The following is an 18,495-nucleotide window of genomic DNA, read 5'->3' as shown; positions in this document are numbered from 1 at the left end:
AATTCTCTTCTTCAATTATTCGAATCCCCTTCAGCCAAAAACGACAGTAATATTCCCATGCAAGCTGTATAATTTCCATGTAGACATTGTGACCGATGAGAATGGATTTTTGGTGTTAAAAACGCGCATTTCTAGCTGTTTTACCGAGCTGTCATGCGTCGCGTTTCACCCCCCTCCCCCCCCCCCCCCCCCCCCCCCCCACCGAGATTGAGTGACTGAGTGAACGAGGATTAATTTTTTAACCCCGTGTTAAGCCCGTCAAACTTCCCCCTTCGCGCAGTACACCTACGTCCGGCAAAATTTTCGCCGAACCCGTTGTTTTGAAACGAAGCTTGTATTATAAATACAGAAATGTCCATTGTCCTGCGAAACTCTCGTTCGAATCGCGTGTGATTTCAACAAGTAACTCGAAGTTGATGATTTTTTTTCTTTTTCTTTTTCTTCTTTATGTTTTTTTTTTTTTTAAGGGACAATTTTCTCAAATAGTAATCTATCGAATTAATACCTGGCAGATGGAAAAAAAAAAAACAAATAAATTCACTCGAATACGTACGAGTCATATATTACAGAGAATTTTATCCTTGATAAGAGACAAAAAAAATTTATTCCGCTGAAATGAATCTCTATGGAATGAAATTAAAGAAATATTTTTTTCATCCCTTCGGCACAACGATTATATTATTATATAATTTGTAGGTTAATCTATATTCAAACAATATCACATTACGTACCAAGGGAATAAAGTCGGAGATTATCAAATGCGGAAAACATAGCCTCATATTTACTGCAAATGCGGGAGAAAAGTGTTACCGATAACAATATCCTACTTTCGTCCAGGTTTTCAGGTAAAAAAAAAAAAAAGCCAACATTCTGGTCTGGAGTCGGGAATAAAAAGATTGAAAAAAAAAAAAAATTTCCCTCCGTAACAGACGATGAAGAATCTTTTTTTTTCTGATCGTACAGGTATTCGACGAAATTGTTTCAACTGTTGTGCAGCCACTTCGCTCTTATCAATACAAGAAGATAGAGGGCGAGGGGGGAGGGAAGGGAGGTAGATAGATAGATGGATAGATATATAAATACAAGCACTGAGATCGCATCGATTCGCCGAGGCGAACGTGAATTCAATTGCACCTTTCATCGTATTTCTTCCCGTCGCTCCCTCCCCCCCCCCCCCCCCCCCCCAGTATGTATTTCCTATACACTCCCCACATCTACACATGTATATATATATATATGTATGCTCTCTGCACACAAAACTACCCCCTTCGCTCTCTCTCTCTCTCTCTCTCTCTCTCTCTCTCTCTCTCTCTCTCTCTTTCTCTGTGTTCACGATATGGCGTGTCGGTTTTATCTCCTCGTTTCCGTTCCGCAATTCAGTATTCCGGTTAGCTCATGCCAGGAATAGTGCCACGCGGTGCCTGCCTTTATCATCTCCATAAATTGCGGAATCGCCTATATGTTCATTTTGAACCACCGAATTCTAGAACCATTTTACCAAATTCTTGATACATCTTGGCTTGTGTTATTGGTCGAATTTACTTGTCAGGTTTATTTCTACGTCAAGGGTTGTTGCTGTTTGATGTTGTTGTCGGTTTCGTTGTTGTTGCTGTTGTTGTTGTTTTTTTTTTTTTTTTTTTTTTTTCTAGTCGTGCCCACATCTCATCGTTGAATTTTATATTTTTTTTTTTTTTTTTTACGTGACTTTCTTGGGAAAACAGAAGGCAAGTCGTTCAAGTTAATTAATGCGAGAACAATAGTGATCCAAGAAGCTTGCCGTCCTACGGAACTCCCGAGGGAACGGGTAACCAGTCCGACTACTCTCCAGTTTCTCCCAAAACAGCCTGTTGTCTTCCGGTCAGATATAAGATATAAACCAACTTACCACGTGATACGAGATCCCGAATGACCTTGTACCTTGTACAGCCTTTCTAATCAAACTCTTTGGAAAACATCGAAAACCGCTTCCTTACTTTCGACAAGCAGCCCAGAAGTGGAATAAAACGATAATCTGCATCAGAGAAGGGTGGGTGGGAGGGAGGGAGGGAGGAAGGGAGTCCGATTTTTCTTGATTGGCCGTATGAGAAACCCTTTTAACACCCTACAGGGAATACGCAATGACCCAGAAAATGGTTGATGACGTTGAGAAGAGGCGTGCAAAGCCTGATGATTCGCTGAGAGATCTCGTCTGTGCCCGTCACGTGATGAGGGGCCATTCATTAATTACGCAATTACGGACGATTTTAAACATTTTTACCCCCCCCCCCCCCCCCCACCTCCCCCTACCCCGTGTAAGAACACATAAGATTTCTTGGACTCCCCCTCCCACTTCTTACCTAAGATTTTATCTATTGTTTTCATTTATAAGCTTCAAAGTGTGCAAATATGAAGACATTTATGATTTTAAAAATTTATTGTGAAATAAATTTTTTTTTTACAATAACAACATATAGGTAAATGAAATTGTATATAAAAAATTTTTAAAATAGATCTCATAGTTTGTCGAAACATTTTTTCTCCATAGAAAATGTCTATTCCGCGTATTCAGGCTTGTAAAATATTACATGAGAATGACTTTTACCCCCCCCCCCCCCCCCCCCATGTTCCTACGAGACAAGGTCACGTATAGTTTTTTTAAACCCTCCTCTACCCCTTGGGACTCTTACGTAATTAATGAATGAATGGTAAGACATGCGCAAAGTAGAAGGTATGGTCGTGGTAGATCCATGGTGTCGAGGAGAACGTCGTCTAGGGGTTGGGGGGTTAGAATTTGGAAGGGAGAATATTTTGAATGGGCGATACATGGAAATTTCAAACATTTCGTTAGGTACTTCAATTTTTGCATGTTTGTTACCCTTCTTAGATTACCAAACACAGATACTATTATTGAGATAATTTTTATTACGGTTCGTACACTTTTTCCAACCCTATAGGAATTATTCGGGAAAGAAATTTGATCCGTGCCGTGTGTAAATGGAAGAAAATTCACGTTTCGATAACGAGCCTAGCAAATAAGAAGGGGATGGAGAAGGGGATGAAGGGTGGAAGGGAGGAGCGAAAGCTCCGCGAAACGTCGCCTGCGAACGAACAAACGAACGAATGAAAGAACGAACGGAAAATGGAAGTGGGCGATGAGCTTTAAATCCCCCGGAGAGAAAATCGTCTCGAGGATGCTCGGCCAGATTACCGCTCAATTATCCGGACGAGAAGCTTTTGTTCAGGAAGACAAACCGCCGCCGCCACTCGAGAAGGACGTACCTCGATCTCCAACATGACCCAGAAGTAGTTCCTTAACCCACACCCTCACACCTACGCCTTCTTTGCGTCTCCTTCTCGCCCCCTTATGTATGCCTTTCCACTTTCCACTTTCCACTTTCCACTTTCCACTTTCCACCTGCCATTATCCACCATCAAAGTTGGACCAGTGCACTCGCCGTTTTTTCCCACCCTTATCTCGATCACTCTCTCTCTGTTTTTCCCTCTCTAAAATCGTCACCTCGATTCAATTAATCCGGATAAAAATACGCGGTTCAGCTGATCCGAAACCAGACTGCAGTTCACGATTCAGTTGTAAGTGCTGCTGCAGTGCGATGGACGATGCGACCGAGTTCGATTCGGTTCACGGGATTTAATACCCTCGGCCACCTGACGGAATCTCACCGGTTTCAACAGGGGGAATTCCATCCCCCAATCCCCAATCGCTAGTATTGCTCTGCGATCGAAAGCTTTCCCGCTTTCCACCCCTAAAATCAATCAGGGAATGAGATGAGAGATTATATTCTTTCAAGTTACAGATTTAAATCGCAGGTATACGTATATATTTAATACATCCTGTAGGACTATTTGTAAATAAATAAAACAAGCTGGGAGAAGAACAGTTTAATGGCGATACTTTTGACCGACATTTTTTTTAAAAATGGAAGATTCTTCAGCGATGATTTCGGTGACGGATGAGTGAAAAAGTTTTGAAAGAAAATTGAAAAAAGAGAAAAAAGTTTATAAATTCTTTTTTTTTTTAAAGTAAATATGTAATTTCGGAAAAAAAAACGGAGTCATTTGTTTGGAAACGGTAAATATTTGTCAGTTAAACATTGAACATCGCTTTATTTCCGGTAGAACCGGAAGTAGAAGATAAACGGAAGATGGGAATTTTTCATGCCCATCGTTCCGCCGTAAAATCCTGTAGATTTCACATTTTTTTTCGGACTGACTGGAGAGAGACCAATATTTTTCTAAAAATCTGTTTGTCGGATATTCCAGATGTTCGAAAACGTGTGGATTCGTTAAAATTAGAAAAAGTTATTTTCTACCGAAACCAATAATTTTTGAAAAGTAAGTAAAAAAAGACAAAAAAAAAAAGAAAGAAGGAGAAAACGTTTTAGGGTACGCCGCAATATCGCGGCACCTCCTATATATATATATATGTATATACATATAACATACATACTTATAAACTACTCTGACGTAGATACTGCACCCTGTGCACTTGTGCGAAATGCGCTCTTTTCCACCGACTTTCGAAGTGTAACCAACCCCGATGATTGCAGTATATATGCAGAGCGAATGCTGAGCCCGATGCGTTTCAAGCCATTGAAACCGCTTTCTGAGGACCGCGCTATGAGCTAGTGATACATGTACAGGGTGAGTCAATTGAAACGCCGAGAATGGGAGGAGCTTAGTTGACGAATCAGGTCGTATCTTTCAGCCAGTCTGGAGTGAGTCAATCGAAACTCCGAGAATGAGAGAAGCTCAGTTGTCTTCGTGTCAAAGTAAGGTTCGAAGTCTTGGTACAAGTATTCAGTGCTAATGAGAAATAAAGTCACGATATGACAAAGAGCGAGGGATGAGAACAGACAAAACGAACCTAATTGTTGACATTTCGTGCCGTCGTCTTTTCTTTGTTGTCATATCTTCATTATTGTTCCTCGTTCACAGTGCTTACCTAGACGTAGACTTCGAACCTGACTTTGATCAAGACAACCGAGTTTCTCCCATTCTCGGAGTTTCAATTGACACACCCTGTACACATCAGAGTATAATGTATCCGTATATCGTGCATTCATGGGTTTACCATACGTACGCAACATATGCGTAGAGAGGATCTTAAAAAAGGGGTTAAAAGTGAGAAGAGGAGAGAGAGAGAGAGAGAGAGAGAGAGGAAAAAAAAATTTCTCAAAATTTAAACAATTGTTACTTTTATGCCTATATTATATCAGGAAAAGCTTTTCGTCTTCGCTTTTCGTCTTCTTATGCGGAAGGATTTTAATTAAAGTGTTTTACTTTCTTGTTTCTTTTTTTTTTTGCCATTTTTGTTTCTCGTACTTTTCCTCGCTCATTTTAGGGCGCAATTCGTAGTCTCGAAGGTATGAAACCCTGCATTGTACTTTAAGATTGGTTCGTGAAAATATACCTCCTATATCATCATGCTGAACGCGTACATATATAATACGAATATGTATACACATACTGCATATTATATATGTATACCAACGTACGCATATAGGTACGAATATCATGTTTAATATACGACCGTGCTGGAATTTATGTAGAAAAGTTATGCAATTCCCCGACGCAAGCTCACCCCTTCTCTCTCTCTCTCTCTCTCTCTCTCTCTCTCTCTCTTATTCACTATTTCTCTGCAAAACGAAATCCTTCAGCAGATAAAATTGCACGAGGTTGTAAAAAAATATATCCATATTATTACACAATTTTTGATTGCGAAAGTGATTTCGCTGGAAGGAAATGTGCAGAAATATTAATTCAAAGGCGGAGGGGGCTGGGGGGGGGGGGGGGAGGGGGATAAAGTATTGCTCAAGGATTCCATGAAAATGGGATTTTGGAATGTTTAAAAAATGAGAATAAAAATTATAAAATAATAATAAACGGGGGTTAAAAGAATAATCGTACAATATACTGCAAATCTGATTCCCCAAATTTCGCTAATTTCTCGCTTTCAATGCAAAAAAAAAGTCGACGTGTGCATATATGTTTGTAGATGATCCTACGTAAAGGGCGTAGCTATACGCAATAAGTTGCGCATTACAACCGTGTGATGTATGGGAATTTTTATTACTGGAATTCACGCAGTACATTTCACCCGTTCAGCCTGTCATAGAGGATCGGTTAATCTTTGCACGTATATTTCTTTACTCGCAATTTATGCTCCAGGCAAGCTTTATTCCCGATGTTTACCCGAGTATATAAACTCTGGTATTATACGCTCGTATGCCAACAGCTAGGGATCGAGGATCGAGGAACGAACGAACGAATGAACGAATGAACGAAATGGTTTTACCCGATCGGGGTTTAAACCGCGTTGAATGATCCGAGGGGGTTGAAATCCGCGAATTAGTCGTTTCAAGCATGAATTGCTGGCCATTGTGCGATTTCGCGAAACGTTTTCCCTCCGCGCACGCGTAAATTGCACGCCACTGGCAAGACGAATTTTGTTCCACGTGGAATGCGAAAATTAAACGACGAATCATAGAAACATGAATATTTTTTCGAAACGACGAAAATTGATTTTATATAACGTACAAAATTATAAATGAGAATGAAAATTACACACTTTTTTTTTTTTTTACTACTTTAGCTGCACTTTTATAGTTGAAAACATATTTAAATTTAGTGACACAGTCTTAAATATATATGTATATTTTTTTTTTCAGAAAGTTATTAAAACTGTTGATAAAACTTATATCTTAAAAAGAATTCTGTCCGGCAAAAACTTTGATTATAAATTTTTTAAATGTATGTCCAATGCTATGGACAACCATTCTGAAAGGGTTGAAACTCCGTTTCATCTCGTTTTTGTTTCAGAACTTTTTCGAACGGACCATACATCCTGTACATCCTTAAGGGCGGTACGCAGACGGTGTAACCATAATGAGAAACTTCTCCGGTTTCAGTAATTACCAAATTTTCTATAAAATTCTAAAATAGCGGAAGAACGATTTCGCACAGTGAATCAGGGTTGAAATCCCGAATTTAAAAAGTCCCGAAAGCGTAGAATTTCGAACTTTTTGGTGGCGAAACTTATGATATAAATAAATCAAACTTTGACGAAACATCAAAATTTTGAATGCTCGAGGATTTTCAGTTCCGTGAATTTTTGGTTTGGTGGAATTTCACCACTTTTGTGTTTTTTTGTGTTGGATGTTCGATGTTTTTACGTTTCGAATCCTGGTGATTCAGATTTTCTGTTTTTCTGATTCTTTGCACCCACTTGTCGAGTAAACTACGCCTGCTGAGTATATTTTGATTTTTGAAATTTTGCTACATCGGAACTTAAACTTTCGGAATCTTCAATTTTGGAACTTTGAGCCGTTGGCTTTTCGACCATCCAAAACTCCGTTCGTTTTGAAATTCGGAACTTTTTTTTGCAGAATTCCTGTAATTTCTAAAGTGTCCAACAAATTTCATCATCGAGAACAAATCTCGGCTGCATGCAAATCGATGCAGAAGCGATTCTTTCTACCACTCGAAACGAATTCATGGAATGACCTGACACACCTGTCTTCGACAAGATCGTTGCTCGCCTCTCGTTTCCCCGATTCCCTCGGGAATCTCGAAGTTACCCTGAATTCCCCTGAACCTCCAGATCCTTATCCTTTGGGTGTTTTCTTATTTTTGCACAACAAAATCGCACAACAAATCGTGCGATAAAAGCTACTCTATAAAAATCTGTTGAAATTCGTTTCGTTCCAATTTAAATACCGTCACAAATAACGTTTAAATTACAAGAAAATTTTTGTACAAAGTTTTATATGACAATTGTCAAAGAGCACATTCGAATAAAATCAAAAATTTCTCTGAGTAATGTTGCTTTTCCCATTCATTTGTCGTTGAAAATCCGCCTTCGGTCGAAATTCCAATTTCATCGTCATCGATGTGTTCCAATTTTCCACGTCCCGTATCAATTCCAAATAATCTATACAAGTGTTCGGATACTCCATAGCGAACAGAATAGTGTGTAAAAAAAAAATTCCTGGGCGTTATTTTTTCTTTAAAGTTATCGTACCGCACGAGTTTCAGATGTAAAGCTCGTTAATATCGAGTTCACATCGAGTATCATTAGCGCGGTTGGCTTCGACTGTTATGACCGCATGCATCCTCGCTTATTTCAGGGGTAGGTAAGCGTATATACATATAGATACCCCCCGCAACTATCAGGGGTTGGAAATCTGTTCCCAGTCCGAATGCGTTTCCAATAAGTCCCTGGAAGTCGAGGAGGACGAATAAGGATGCTTCGAGTTCACTCCAGTTAGACCAGTCAACCGAAAATCTGGAACGTGTTTCCCGAAATAACGCGAATCCTGTGCTCAAAAGGGGGGGGGGGGGGGGGGGGGGGGGGGGGGTGAGTTACGTCTAACATCAATGGTCGGTTTTTCTTTCCTCGCCTCGTGCGTGAGGCTTGATTTTCCCTCGTTTTGTTATCCCCGATGCGTCGTGAAAAATAACGACAGCATCGATTTGGAAAAATAACACCACCGACGCCCTTCTCCTCCTTCTTCTTATTATTATTATTATTATTATTATTATTATTATTATTATTATTATTACACCAAGTCTGATAACGAGAGGGAAGAAGAAGAAAAACCGCGAGCCTCGATGGCCAGCCACGTTTTAAACTAACGAGGGTTAAGAAATGGGTTCATAAAAATTTCACCCCCGGTACCCTCTGCGTGTGTGTGTGTGTGTCTATACACCGAACAGGAAGACGTATGCTCGGACCGACGAGACTCCTTCTCCTTCTCCCCCTCCCCCCCCCCCCCCCCCCCCCCCCACCTCCACCCTTCTCATCACCCCTTGGGAGCTCGACTTAATATTAATGACTCAATACCACCGCATATATACGCATCATGCAGCCTACCGCCAGTCCCGAGCCATTTATTACGGTTGACTCACCCCGGGCGACGGATGAATTTTACTTTTCTCTTCATTTTTCTCCCCCCCCCCCCCCCCCCCCCCCCCTACCAACGCCCCTTTGTCGTACCACCACCTCCTCCTCTTTCCACTTATTTATTTTCTCTTACTTTCCCTGACCGAATTTGAAGACGAGACGCGGGCAATGGGATGGAAACTTGGAAACTCGGGAAACAGGCTTGTCAAAAGTTGTCGACGGACCCCCGAGGATCAGGAACCTTTGCCTGTCCTGGAGAAGAACTGGCGACGAAATTTGCGTCCGATATACCCCGACGCAAATGTCCGATACACGAGTATCCTCGAGCTAATGATAAATATTAATTTCTCTGCTTTTTCTTTACTTCTTTTTTAACCCTTTTTTCCATTTCAATGTTTCAGGGTCGTGTAATTCACCCCTGGGGATGGAGTCTGGGGCTATTCCGGATTCCGCCGTCAATGCTTCCTCCTCGTACGTAACAAACGTTGGACCTCGATATGCTCGGTGAGTTGGATCGCTCTGTATATAAGGTTAGGGGACCAGTTATTGAATTTTTTGGTTATGTCTGATTGATACTTGGTTCTAAACGTATCAAAAAATGAATCTGTAGTTTTTAACCTAAATAGCAATTAGTTTTAGTCATTGATATATTCACAATTTATCATTTTGGAACATAAATGGGGCAATAATTCGGCTGAAACGTGTCAATAACTCCGGATACACTTTCCTTATCCTTATACAGAGAATTCCTAAAAAATTCAAGCGCATGCGCTAGAATCCGAGAGCAACTGCTTGCCAGGGTGACCAACCAAATGTTTTGACAGCTGTTGCTGCCGGTTGGGCTCCATTCACAACACTCTAATTTTTTGAGGTTAGCGACGGTTGGTCGACTGCCAGACCCCCGCTTTCGGTTGCAGCGCATGCGCGTTGAATTCTAGCAGACGACGAACCGTGCAGTCGTTAGGAATACACTCTGCGAATGAATAGCTATACAATAATGTACATCGCTGTATCTACTATATATAGATATATGTATATTGTGTTTTTTCATGCCTCCAGGTCACTCCGCTCGATCAAATTTCGCCCAAAGCTTTTCGACCCGCAACCATTCTTTTCGTTCCTGTTTCATTCGTCCCGAAGTCGTTATTCATTTTTTTCTTTCTCTACCTTCGTTCCGATATTTTTTTCTCTCCTTTGTATTTCGTTATTCTTCGTCCCTTCGTCCCCTTAATATTATATTGTATACATTTTGCTTCTTTTTTTTCCATTTCGAAATCGTATTAAATCGGGTTCATTTGTCCCTGTATATTACAGACGTCACTTTCTCATCCATTTTCAATTTTTCTCTGTCGGTATGGTAGATAAGTTTTACTTCCGGTACTTTTTGGTACAATTATTTCCACTTTTTTTTATCAGGATTCGATTACTGGCGTGGAACAAATGCAGGATTTGGTATAAGCAAGAACAGCGGGAAAATGAAGTTAGGAAAATAATCTTCAGACCTACCCCCGAGATTTTCTACCCTCGGAAAAATTAGAAAAAAAAGAAAATTCCCCATCAGCCATCGTAACGAGGCTTCATCACTTTCGTTTGGGCTTCTTGCAGTTCGTTTTCGCCCAAATAATTCCTGATTACGGTTTCAGATTGCGCAAGGAGACTGCGGGGGGTGCCTGGTGCCCGAAAAGGCCGATCGAGGCGGAAGTCCGGGAGTGGCTGCAGGTCGATTTCAGCGGCTCCCACGTCGTGACGGCGATCGAAACGCAGGGACGTTACGACCATGGCAGGGGCCAGGAATACGTCGAGGAGTACACCCTCGAGTACTGGAGACCCGGGTTCGCCGAATGGCGGCAGTACCGGAGGTGGGACGACCAGAAGGTTGGCGTCATTTTCTCTTTGATCCGAGACGTGCATTTTCACGGTTTCCAAAAAATCGTCGTGGCTTTTTGCTGGTCAACCATCGAAAGCCGTATCGCGTTACTAATGCCAAAGAGACGTAGAAAAAAAAAAAAAAATTCTTCAATCAACTAAAAAATTTTTATAATGTATAAATCTATAGAAAAAATGGAAGAAAATTGATTCCATATTTTGAGATTTGCTCTTTGGGTATTAGTAACGTGATATTTGACACAATTTATTCTACATGAGTAGTACAGTAGGCCAGTAAACGGGTCTAGTTTTCAGCAAAACCAACTTCAAGACGCACCCTGATTAGTTTGGTTCCCTCAACGTAGTCCAGTCAGAATAGATCTGAATTAAAAATATTTGAGATGTGGCTGCATTTTTTTGTCGATTATAAGGGTTTTTGACCCTCAGGTATTGAAATCTGATATCGTTTTCAGCTGCATAGCCGACGTTTCGAGGAAACAGGAAAACTTGACATATTTTGCGTTTTCCTTAGAAACTGATATCGATAGATAAAAAATGACTTGACTATCGTGTAGAGCGGAAAATTTTACATCGAATCATGTCTTCGTACTTCGGAAATGGCGTCGAATTAACAAATCAAGAGAAAAAAAAATGATTTCACCAAAATTCCCTAGACTCCGTCGATAAGTAGAATTCCTTTTTTTCTTAATTTGTTAATCCGTCTCCGTTTCCAACCTATGAGGCCATGATTCGTAAAATAAGGTCAAATTATGCTGTTTTCTCGAAACGCAGACTACATTCAGCTGAAAAATGACTTCATATCAGAGTTCTTGAGAGTCGAACGCCCCTATCGACACAAAAAAAAACTGCCATATCCCGCAAAATTTTTTAATCTAGACCTATTTCGACTGGCCTAACAAAGTCGTCGAAGAATCGACCGGCGAGTGTATTTTAATACTACAGACGTTATTTATTGACTAATCTGCATGGAGGGCAATGAAGAGACGCGCTTCTTTCTACCCCAAAGCTGCGCCTTTGCTCGAGCGATTATACTCAATATCCTGTATTAAGTCCAGGGGGAGTTTGCAGGTTCGGGAATATATAACGCCGCTGATATTACGCATAAGGTCTAGCTTTGAACCTGTTCATTATATTAAAAACCGTCCGTAGGACTCGAGCGGCTGCTCGACGTACATCCTATGCCTATACAAAACACCCTTGCCTTATTTTTTTCATTACGTTTAGACCATATTTCTCCCGGCTCTCACTCTTCCTCTTCTCTCTTTTCTCCAGATATTGACAGGGAACACCGACACGGCCACCGTCGTTTCCCAGGAACTTCACCCGCCCATCATTGCCACAAAAATACGCCTGTTGCCGCATTCGGTTCACAGACGCACCGTGTGCCTTCGCATCGAGCTGAAGGGCTGCCCGGAGACCAGTAAGTCAGACGATCCCTTTTTACGACCCTTATACCGACCTTCGTATTAATTATCCATTGCAAATTTATATATTTCACTCTCAGAGTCCCTCCGACGATTCTCGGCGATAAAAGTTTGGAATGTAACGAACATTGAATCGCGCCAAAGTCAAATCTAACCTCACTTTTCACCGATGTCGTCATGCACTTGGCGAGATTTTTACAAAATTTTTATAATATCATATATTCAAATGCAATATCTTTTTGCGTCACTTGAACTAAATGTGAGTTGATGAATAGTCTCTATTCATAGATTCGTTTCTTCTATCAACGCTGGATTTTTTAACTTTAGCCATGTTTTGTTCCATTCGCATTGGATTTCATAAAAAATGTGAAGCAGTAAGAAATTCATTTTTCCAAATTCGCTTAGAAAATTTATTTATCGTAACTACAGTCGTGGTGGCCCGGAAGTGTAGGTAAAAAAGATCCCCTTTTCATCGTTCAGACAGCGTTTTATCCAAAACGTGAGACGACGCAAAGTTTCTATTCACAGAATCGTTAGTTGTATTAACGATGCCTCCAAATCCGATAATCATGCCGTCCGGGAAGTTGAGAGTGAAAAACGAAGTATAAGCTGAATTGGATCGAAGTTATCAGGAAATCGTGACATGCCAGTGAGTTTCTGTGAACAGATAAAGCGTTCGGTGTAATTTGAGATCCAAGTAAGCAAAGGGGCGGGGTATTTCAGAATGAGCGGGGAATCGTCGTAACCGCGTCTTAAGGCGGCGCCGAGGCAGAGCGATATTTGCATAAATAATTTTTCGTCGGTCTGTACTAGCGGCGGTCGGCACGATAGCGGGTCCCAGTTCTGGAGCGTTCCAGGTTCCACCGACATAAGAAATAATCAGAGAGCGCGTGAGAACGAGAGTGGCAGATTTATGGCGGTCGTGCACGACAGCCGGTTGGCTGAATACGTTGAAGTCACCGCGAATGGCTGAGCGGCCAGCTTTTGAGGCCCCGACAGCGGCGCCCCATTTAATAAATCAAAAATCGATCGCGTTTACCAAATTTTAACAAGTACGAACAAGTTCCGAATCCTTTCTGTACCCCTAATGCGGTCATCCATCCTTTCCACCTCGTTTTCAAAACCGAATGCCGCCTCATAACACAGCATGCAGCGTCCTCGCGTGCCGTGACAGATGAATTAATGCCCAAGCCAGTTATGACGCCGGATTCCAAACACGACACGACACTTCGTCGACCGGTGCTCGTTTCTTATTGGATGAATTATCGAGCAGGGGTTGGTTCGCCATGAATCTATACTTTTTCTTAACTTCATTGCGAGATGCTCGAACGTTAAATTTTCATCCAAACAGCTCTTAACCCTGCCAAATTCCTTGAAACTGGGTGTATAGGGGTTCTCGAGGCTTCTGAAGTCAAAATTACGGATCTAATATCAGCGAATAGGATCAATTTTTATATTTTTAGTCCGCCGTATTAGATCCGCCATCCCGAATTTTGAAATTCTGTTATCAGATCTGTTTTCAGCGACCTCGATAATCCCCGGGTGACAAATTTCAGGCCAATCGGATCAATTTTCATATTTTCAGTCCACCATAATGGATCCGTTGTTTTGAATTTTGGAATTTTGTCGCTACATTTGTTTTCAATAACCCCGAAGACCCCAGATTACCGAGTTCCACTTTTCTATTTCCTATAACCTTTCCACAATTACATTTATTCCGTAAAAACAGGCACTTCCAACACTTCATTTATAAATAGCACTCGCTATATCCATGGGATAATCATAATTCCTCTTAAAACACCAACATTGACATCCTAGAAGTCCAATTACGCAAAAAAAAAAAAAAAAAATGACAGCGATATTTCAAAAATTGAATATAAATTTTGGATAACCGATTCAAAAAAGGGTCTCTCATATATGAGACACTGTACCGCAAAGTGTTAAAAAATACGAAAACACAAAATGTTGGGATTATAAAAAAAGGCTTTGAAGTCGATGCTTCGGTTGAACTCGCTTCAGAATTTTTTTGAGAATCTGACAGAAGATTCTTCCGATATAATTCTTCTCTATATCCACGCACCGCTGTACAATGACAAACTTGAAGAGGGGTAAATAAAAAAAAAAAAAAAAAAAAAAAACCATGGTTGTCGACCAAAATAGCGGTCTATTGCCGAAATTCGTAGGTGTTAACTTTCAGGCGGAGTTGTCAGCTACACTGTTCCCCAATCTCCGGTAAGAGAACTTGAGGACACCTATTACGACGGGATAAAGCGACAGGGGAATCTCCTCGAGGGTATCGGACGGCTAATGGACGGCGAGGTTGGAGCCGACGACTACAGGATTGACACCAGCTACGGAAAAGGTACAATAAAATTGAAGGTTGGAAGGGAACGATGGGTAGTGGACACTGTTTTTACCTCATCCACCTTCGTATCAGCTGCCAAGTAGTTGAAAACTTTATCCTTGTATTGTGTACACCACTGCAACGGGTTGCTATAAGTCTACGCGAAAAGACGGTTGAAAGGTTTTACACTGGGAATCTGGGTCGATGGACAGTATAAGCCATACATCCACCCCTCGACGTTCACGAGGATGCTAAATTCTACAGGATAATGATTCCACTTCAGGTACTGGATGGGTTGCCTGGATGAGCGATTCCTTCGAGGAGAACTTCCTCGAGCTCGTTTTTCAGTTCGATGAAATCAGGATCTTTCACGCCGTCCACTTATACGCCAACAACTACTTCTCACGCGACGTCCAGGTACGTTGATCATCACCTGTCCGCTTCTCCAAATCGCAATGCGACATCGTACCTACTACTGTTGGAATATGTATCGACGAAATTATGGCAGGTCTTCGCCAGGGCGGATATCTGGTTCAGCATTGGTGGTCAGTTCTACAAGGGTCAGCCCATTTCCTACTCCTACATGCCCGACACTGTACTCGAAAACGCCAGGAACGTAACGATCGGTCTCCACGGCAGAACCGGCCGATTCGTCAAGCTCCACCTTCACTTCGCAAACCGATGGATCATGATTAGCGAGGTTGTCTTCGAGGCCTGTGAGTTCACTACATGGTCCTCATCGTCAGATGCAATTAGCTGCACAGCATCCAAGGTACACATCTCTCTTCGCGATTGCATTAGGGAGTTAGACGGTGGTTCTATAGATGGGTTCATGGATGAGAGAAGTTCACTTGTGTGCAATGATTGCGTCTGCCGATGTGGACGCTGAACGAAAACTACAAACGCAAATTTCACTATAACGGTGACGCGTTCTTTTCCGAGCAGCCAGTCTGCCCGAGAACACAACGGACGAGGTGACCAGCTTCGAAATTGGGGTGAACGAAGCGCCAGTGAGTCCGGAATTGGACCTGACTTTACAAACGAGTAAGTACAATTCAAAAAGCCCAATGAAACGACGGATGTTTTACGGGGTAGGTGGGTGCAGTTGGTATGCTCGAAGCGAGGTATTTTTGTCGGGTTCCTATTCAGCGGAGGGTTTCGGGATTAGGATTTGATTAGGCTTGATTGGAGCTGATTAGAACGGTGCGCGGAGGCATTCCCCAAATTACGTAAAGCCAAAACACAAACGCCGAGGCATTCTGCATCCCCGTCCGACCCTTTCACCCTCCCACACAGCAATATTACCAACCTTATTCTATATGAAACTGCCCAGTTGCGCATGCCGGTGTGAAGCAGCATCACTAGGTCAATTATTTAGAGCGACCTTATTCTTCGGAACGACGCTTAATCGATACGCAGTTCGGTTCATCCGCAGCTGTAAGAGGAATCACAGCATCCGAAGCCATAAATCTGCCGCTCGTATTTCCTAGTAGGTATAAAAGGGGAGTTCTGCGTACAGATTCCGTTACCGGCATCTTACCGACATTCCAGCCTCTTCGTAGCTCAGACACAAATCATTCTCAACTTCAAAAAAAAAGAAAGTCATTGTAATCACGGTGAAAACTATAAACGTTGAGAAGAGTTTGTTTCTGAGCTATAAAGCGACTGAAGTGTCGATAACATGCCAGTAAGGGAATCTGCGCGCAGAACCCCGCTTGTGTACCTACTATTGCCACCTGCGTAGTGTGCATGGGATTACACGTCTGATGACTTTGGTTGATGAAAATCGTCAAGGCACGTAGGTGTGATCAGGCGTGCAGACACAAGCGTGCGTTATTCGAGATCCAAAAGGGAGATGACGGCGGGGGTGGAAAACGAGAGAGCCAGCTAGCGGGCTCGAGTAACTTCATTAGGAAAATGAGGCCTCTATTCTTTACCCCGCGTAGATGCGATTAGCAAAAGTGGCGTCGCGCAGGGGCGGGGGTGCGGTTTATAATTCACGCGGCAACTTCCACCAGCTAACGTAAACAATTAGTCGGATTAGGTAAAGGGGCTCGTATAAGGCGGCAGAGTCGCGCCTTCGGCTTCGCGGTCCGCACGCGGATAACCCGCAGAGTTGATACGAGAGGATGAAAGGGGGAACCGAGTTGCAGCCAGCCGGAATATCCGGAGCTACGTGTTTCTGATATGCATATATATATCTCGTTCTCCACTTAAACCTGTGTGAGTCCGTGTATTATACCGTGTATAATGCATACATAACGCGAATTAACCGACGTGTCAGACGGGCTACGCGCTGTTCCATTTCATCGTCGAAACACGTACAGGGTGTCCCTTTACGAAAACTACTTTTCTATAGTCGATATTTATCCTCGAATTTAGGATCAGAAGAAGTGTGTTAGTTTCCAGTTTTTTGGCAAAAATAAGAATACATGCAACTCGTTTCGGAAAAATAATCCTTAACACTATCTAGCAAAGATAATTATGGGGCAGGATTTTGTCTCATGGCACATTTTAACCTTTGTTTATAATGCATTTATTACCATATAACAAGATACAGAATTTCATACAATTAGCATAGCGTCTATCTTAGCTTCACTAGAGCAGAAGACCATAGAATAAAAACTCTCTAGAGGGTCAACTCAGTCTATCTTTATAGTTAGTCGCTCTCTCATCGGCTCACTTTATTTCCAGCACACTTTATTGATACTCTTACAAATCCAAGTCGCCCTGTTGATGATTGTCTGTACGCAAATGTATCTGCCATGTGCTGAAATACTGTGTGCATGTGTGTGTGTGTGTGCGTGTATATATCATGCATATATATGTGGTGAAAATTCGCTAGGGGACAAGTGCACACCGTGGTGATGCCGCTGCTGGAAGCTTGTTATACCAGATTGTGCTACGGCACTGAATACATACGTAGGGAAATGCATATTTCAACCGAAAGATTTACACGCGTGCATGTGTATTGTATAGATATATATATATATATATATATGTGTGTGTGTGTGTGTGTGTGTAATACGTACGCACCCACACAATGCATATGTATGAATGAATTCTTCTACGCGATCGAATACGGGCGCCATGTATCAAAACCTCCACTGCACCGAGGCAATCTATATTCTGTAAATACATGTATATATACTGCATAAGGTTTACACTTCGAAGGAAAATGTATATTTTCTACAATACGTGAGGAGGGACGCAGTTCTGATGAAACATGGCCCAGATTATTCCTCGCTCTTTGCTTTCGTCGTGCATGAATTTAGGTAGATATAGAACTGCGTATAATCATATTTACTTCGTTTTCGGTTATTAATTTAAACCGATATTTTAATATTGCTTGAATTTATATCGTACTATTTTAGATCCATTATAACTATAATAACATTCCTAGGCTAATTTTTAATGATATTCTTCGTATTCTTGAACGGAAGCATCCTTTCTCGGATAACGCTAAAGAGTAATACGATATCGCATAAGCAACGAAAGGGGGTTCGAGATATCCTCATCGAAGTAGACTTTCTCCTTTCTAATTTTTTTTGCTCTCATACTCTCTTCCTTTATACTTTTTCTTCCGTTTTTCAAACGTCTTTGCAAAATTTATTGAAAAAGTTATAAGGTAGCCAGCTTATACCGAACTTATACCCACGCGCTTATACCTATAAGTTAGTCGTGGAACCTATTTCTACGTATAATATCCGACAGGAACTGTAGGAACAACTTTATCAATAAATTTCGCTACAGATGAAGAAAGGAGAATGATTCACGAAAGGAAGACGAACAAGAATAAGGAGCCAAGAAAGGAAAAAATCATAGCAGGGTGGCCCTTGCGCAAGGAAAGATTTTCAAATTTCAAATTAAACATACAAGTTCCTTGCCCTTTTCGAAAATGTTCGTTGTGCAACCGTTCTTCCGTCGTTTCGTTCCGC

General features: G+C 41.6%; 1 protein-coding gene across 2 annotated transcripts in view; it reads left to right on the top strand.

Moving 5' to 3' along the window:
• LOC124404384 (discoidin domain-containing receptor 2-like) overlaps positions 1-18,495 on the top strand; it is a 41,879-nt gene that overhangs the window by 18,521 nt on the left and 4,863 nt on the right. The window contains exons 3-9 of one of the 2 annotated variants that reach the window (XM_046878468.1): positions 9,304-9,406; positions 10,546-10,777; positions 12,062-12,209; positions 14,411-14,575; positions 14,841-14,974; positions 15,066-15,273; positions 15,503-15,601. In XM_046878468.1, coding sequence (XP_046734424.1) covers positions 9,304-9,406; positions 10,546-10,777; positions 12,062-12,209; positions 14,411-14,575; positions 14,841-14,974; positions 15,066-15,273; positions 15,503-15,601 — 1,089 coding nt within the window. The remainder of the gene's footprint in view (positions 1-9,303; positions 9,407-10,545; positions 10,778-12,061; positions 12,210-14,410; positions 14,576-14,840; positions 14,975-15,065; positions 15,274-15,502; positions 15,602-18,495) is intronic. The other variant, XM_046878469.1, reaches the window with a different exon arrangement.

The sequence above is a fragment of the Diprion similis genome, chromosome 3, assembly GCF_021155765.1.
Source record: "Diprion similis isolate iyDipSimi1 chromosome 3, iyDipSimi1.1, whole genome shotgun sequence".
NCBI classification, from domain to species: domain Eukaryota; kingdom Metazoa; phylum Arthropoda; class Insecta; order Hymenoptera; family Diprionidae; genus Diprion; species Diprion similis.
This window is presented reverse-complemented; position numbering and strand designations above follow the sequence as displayed.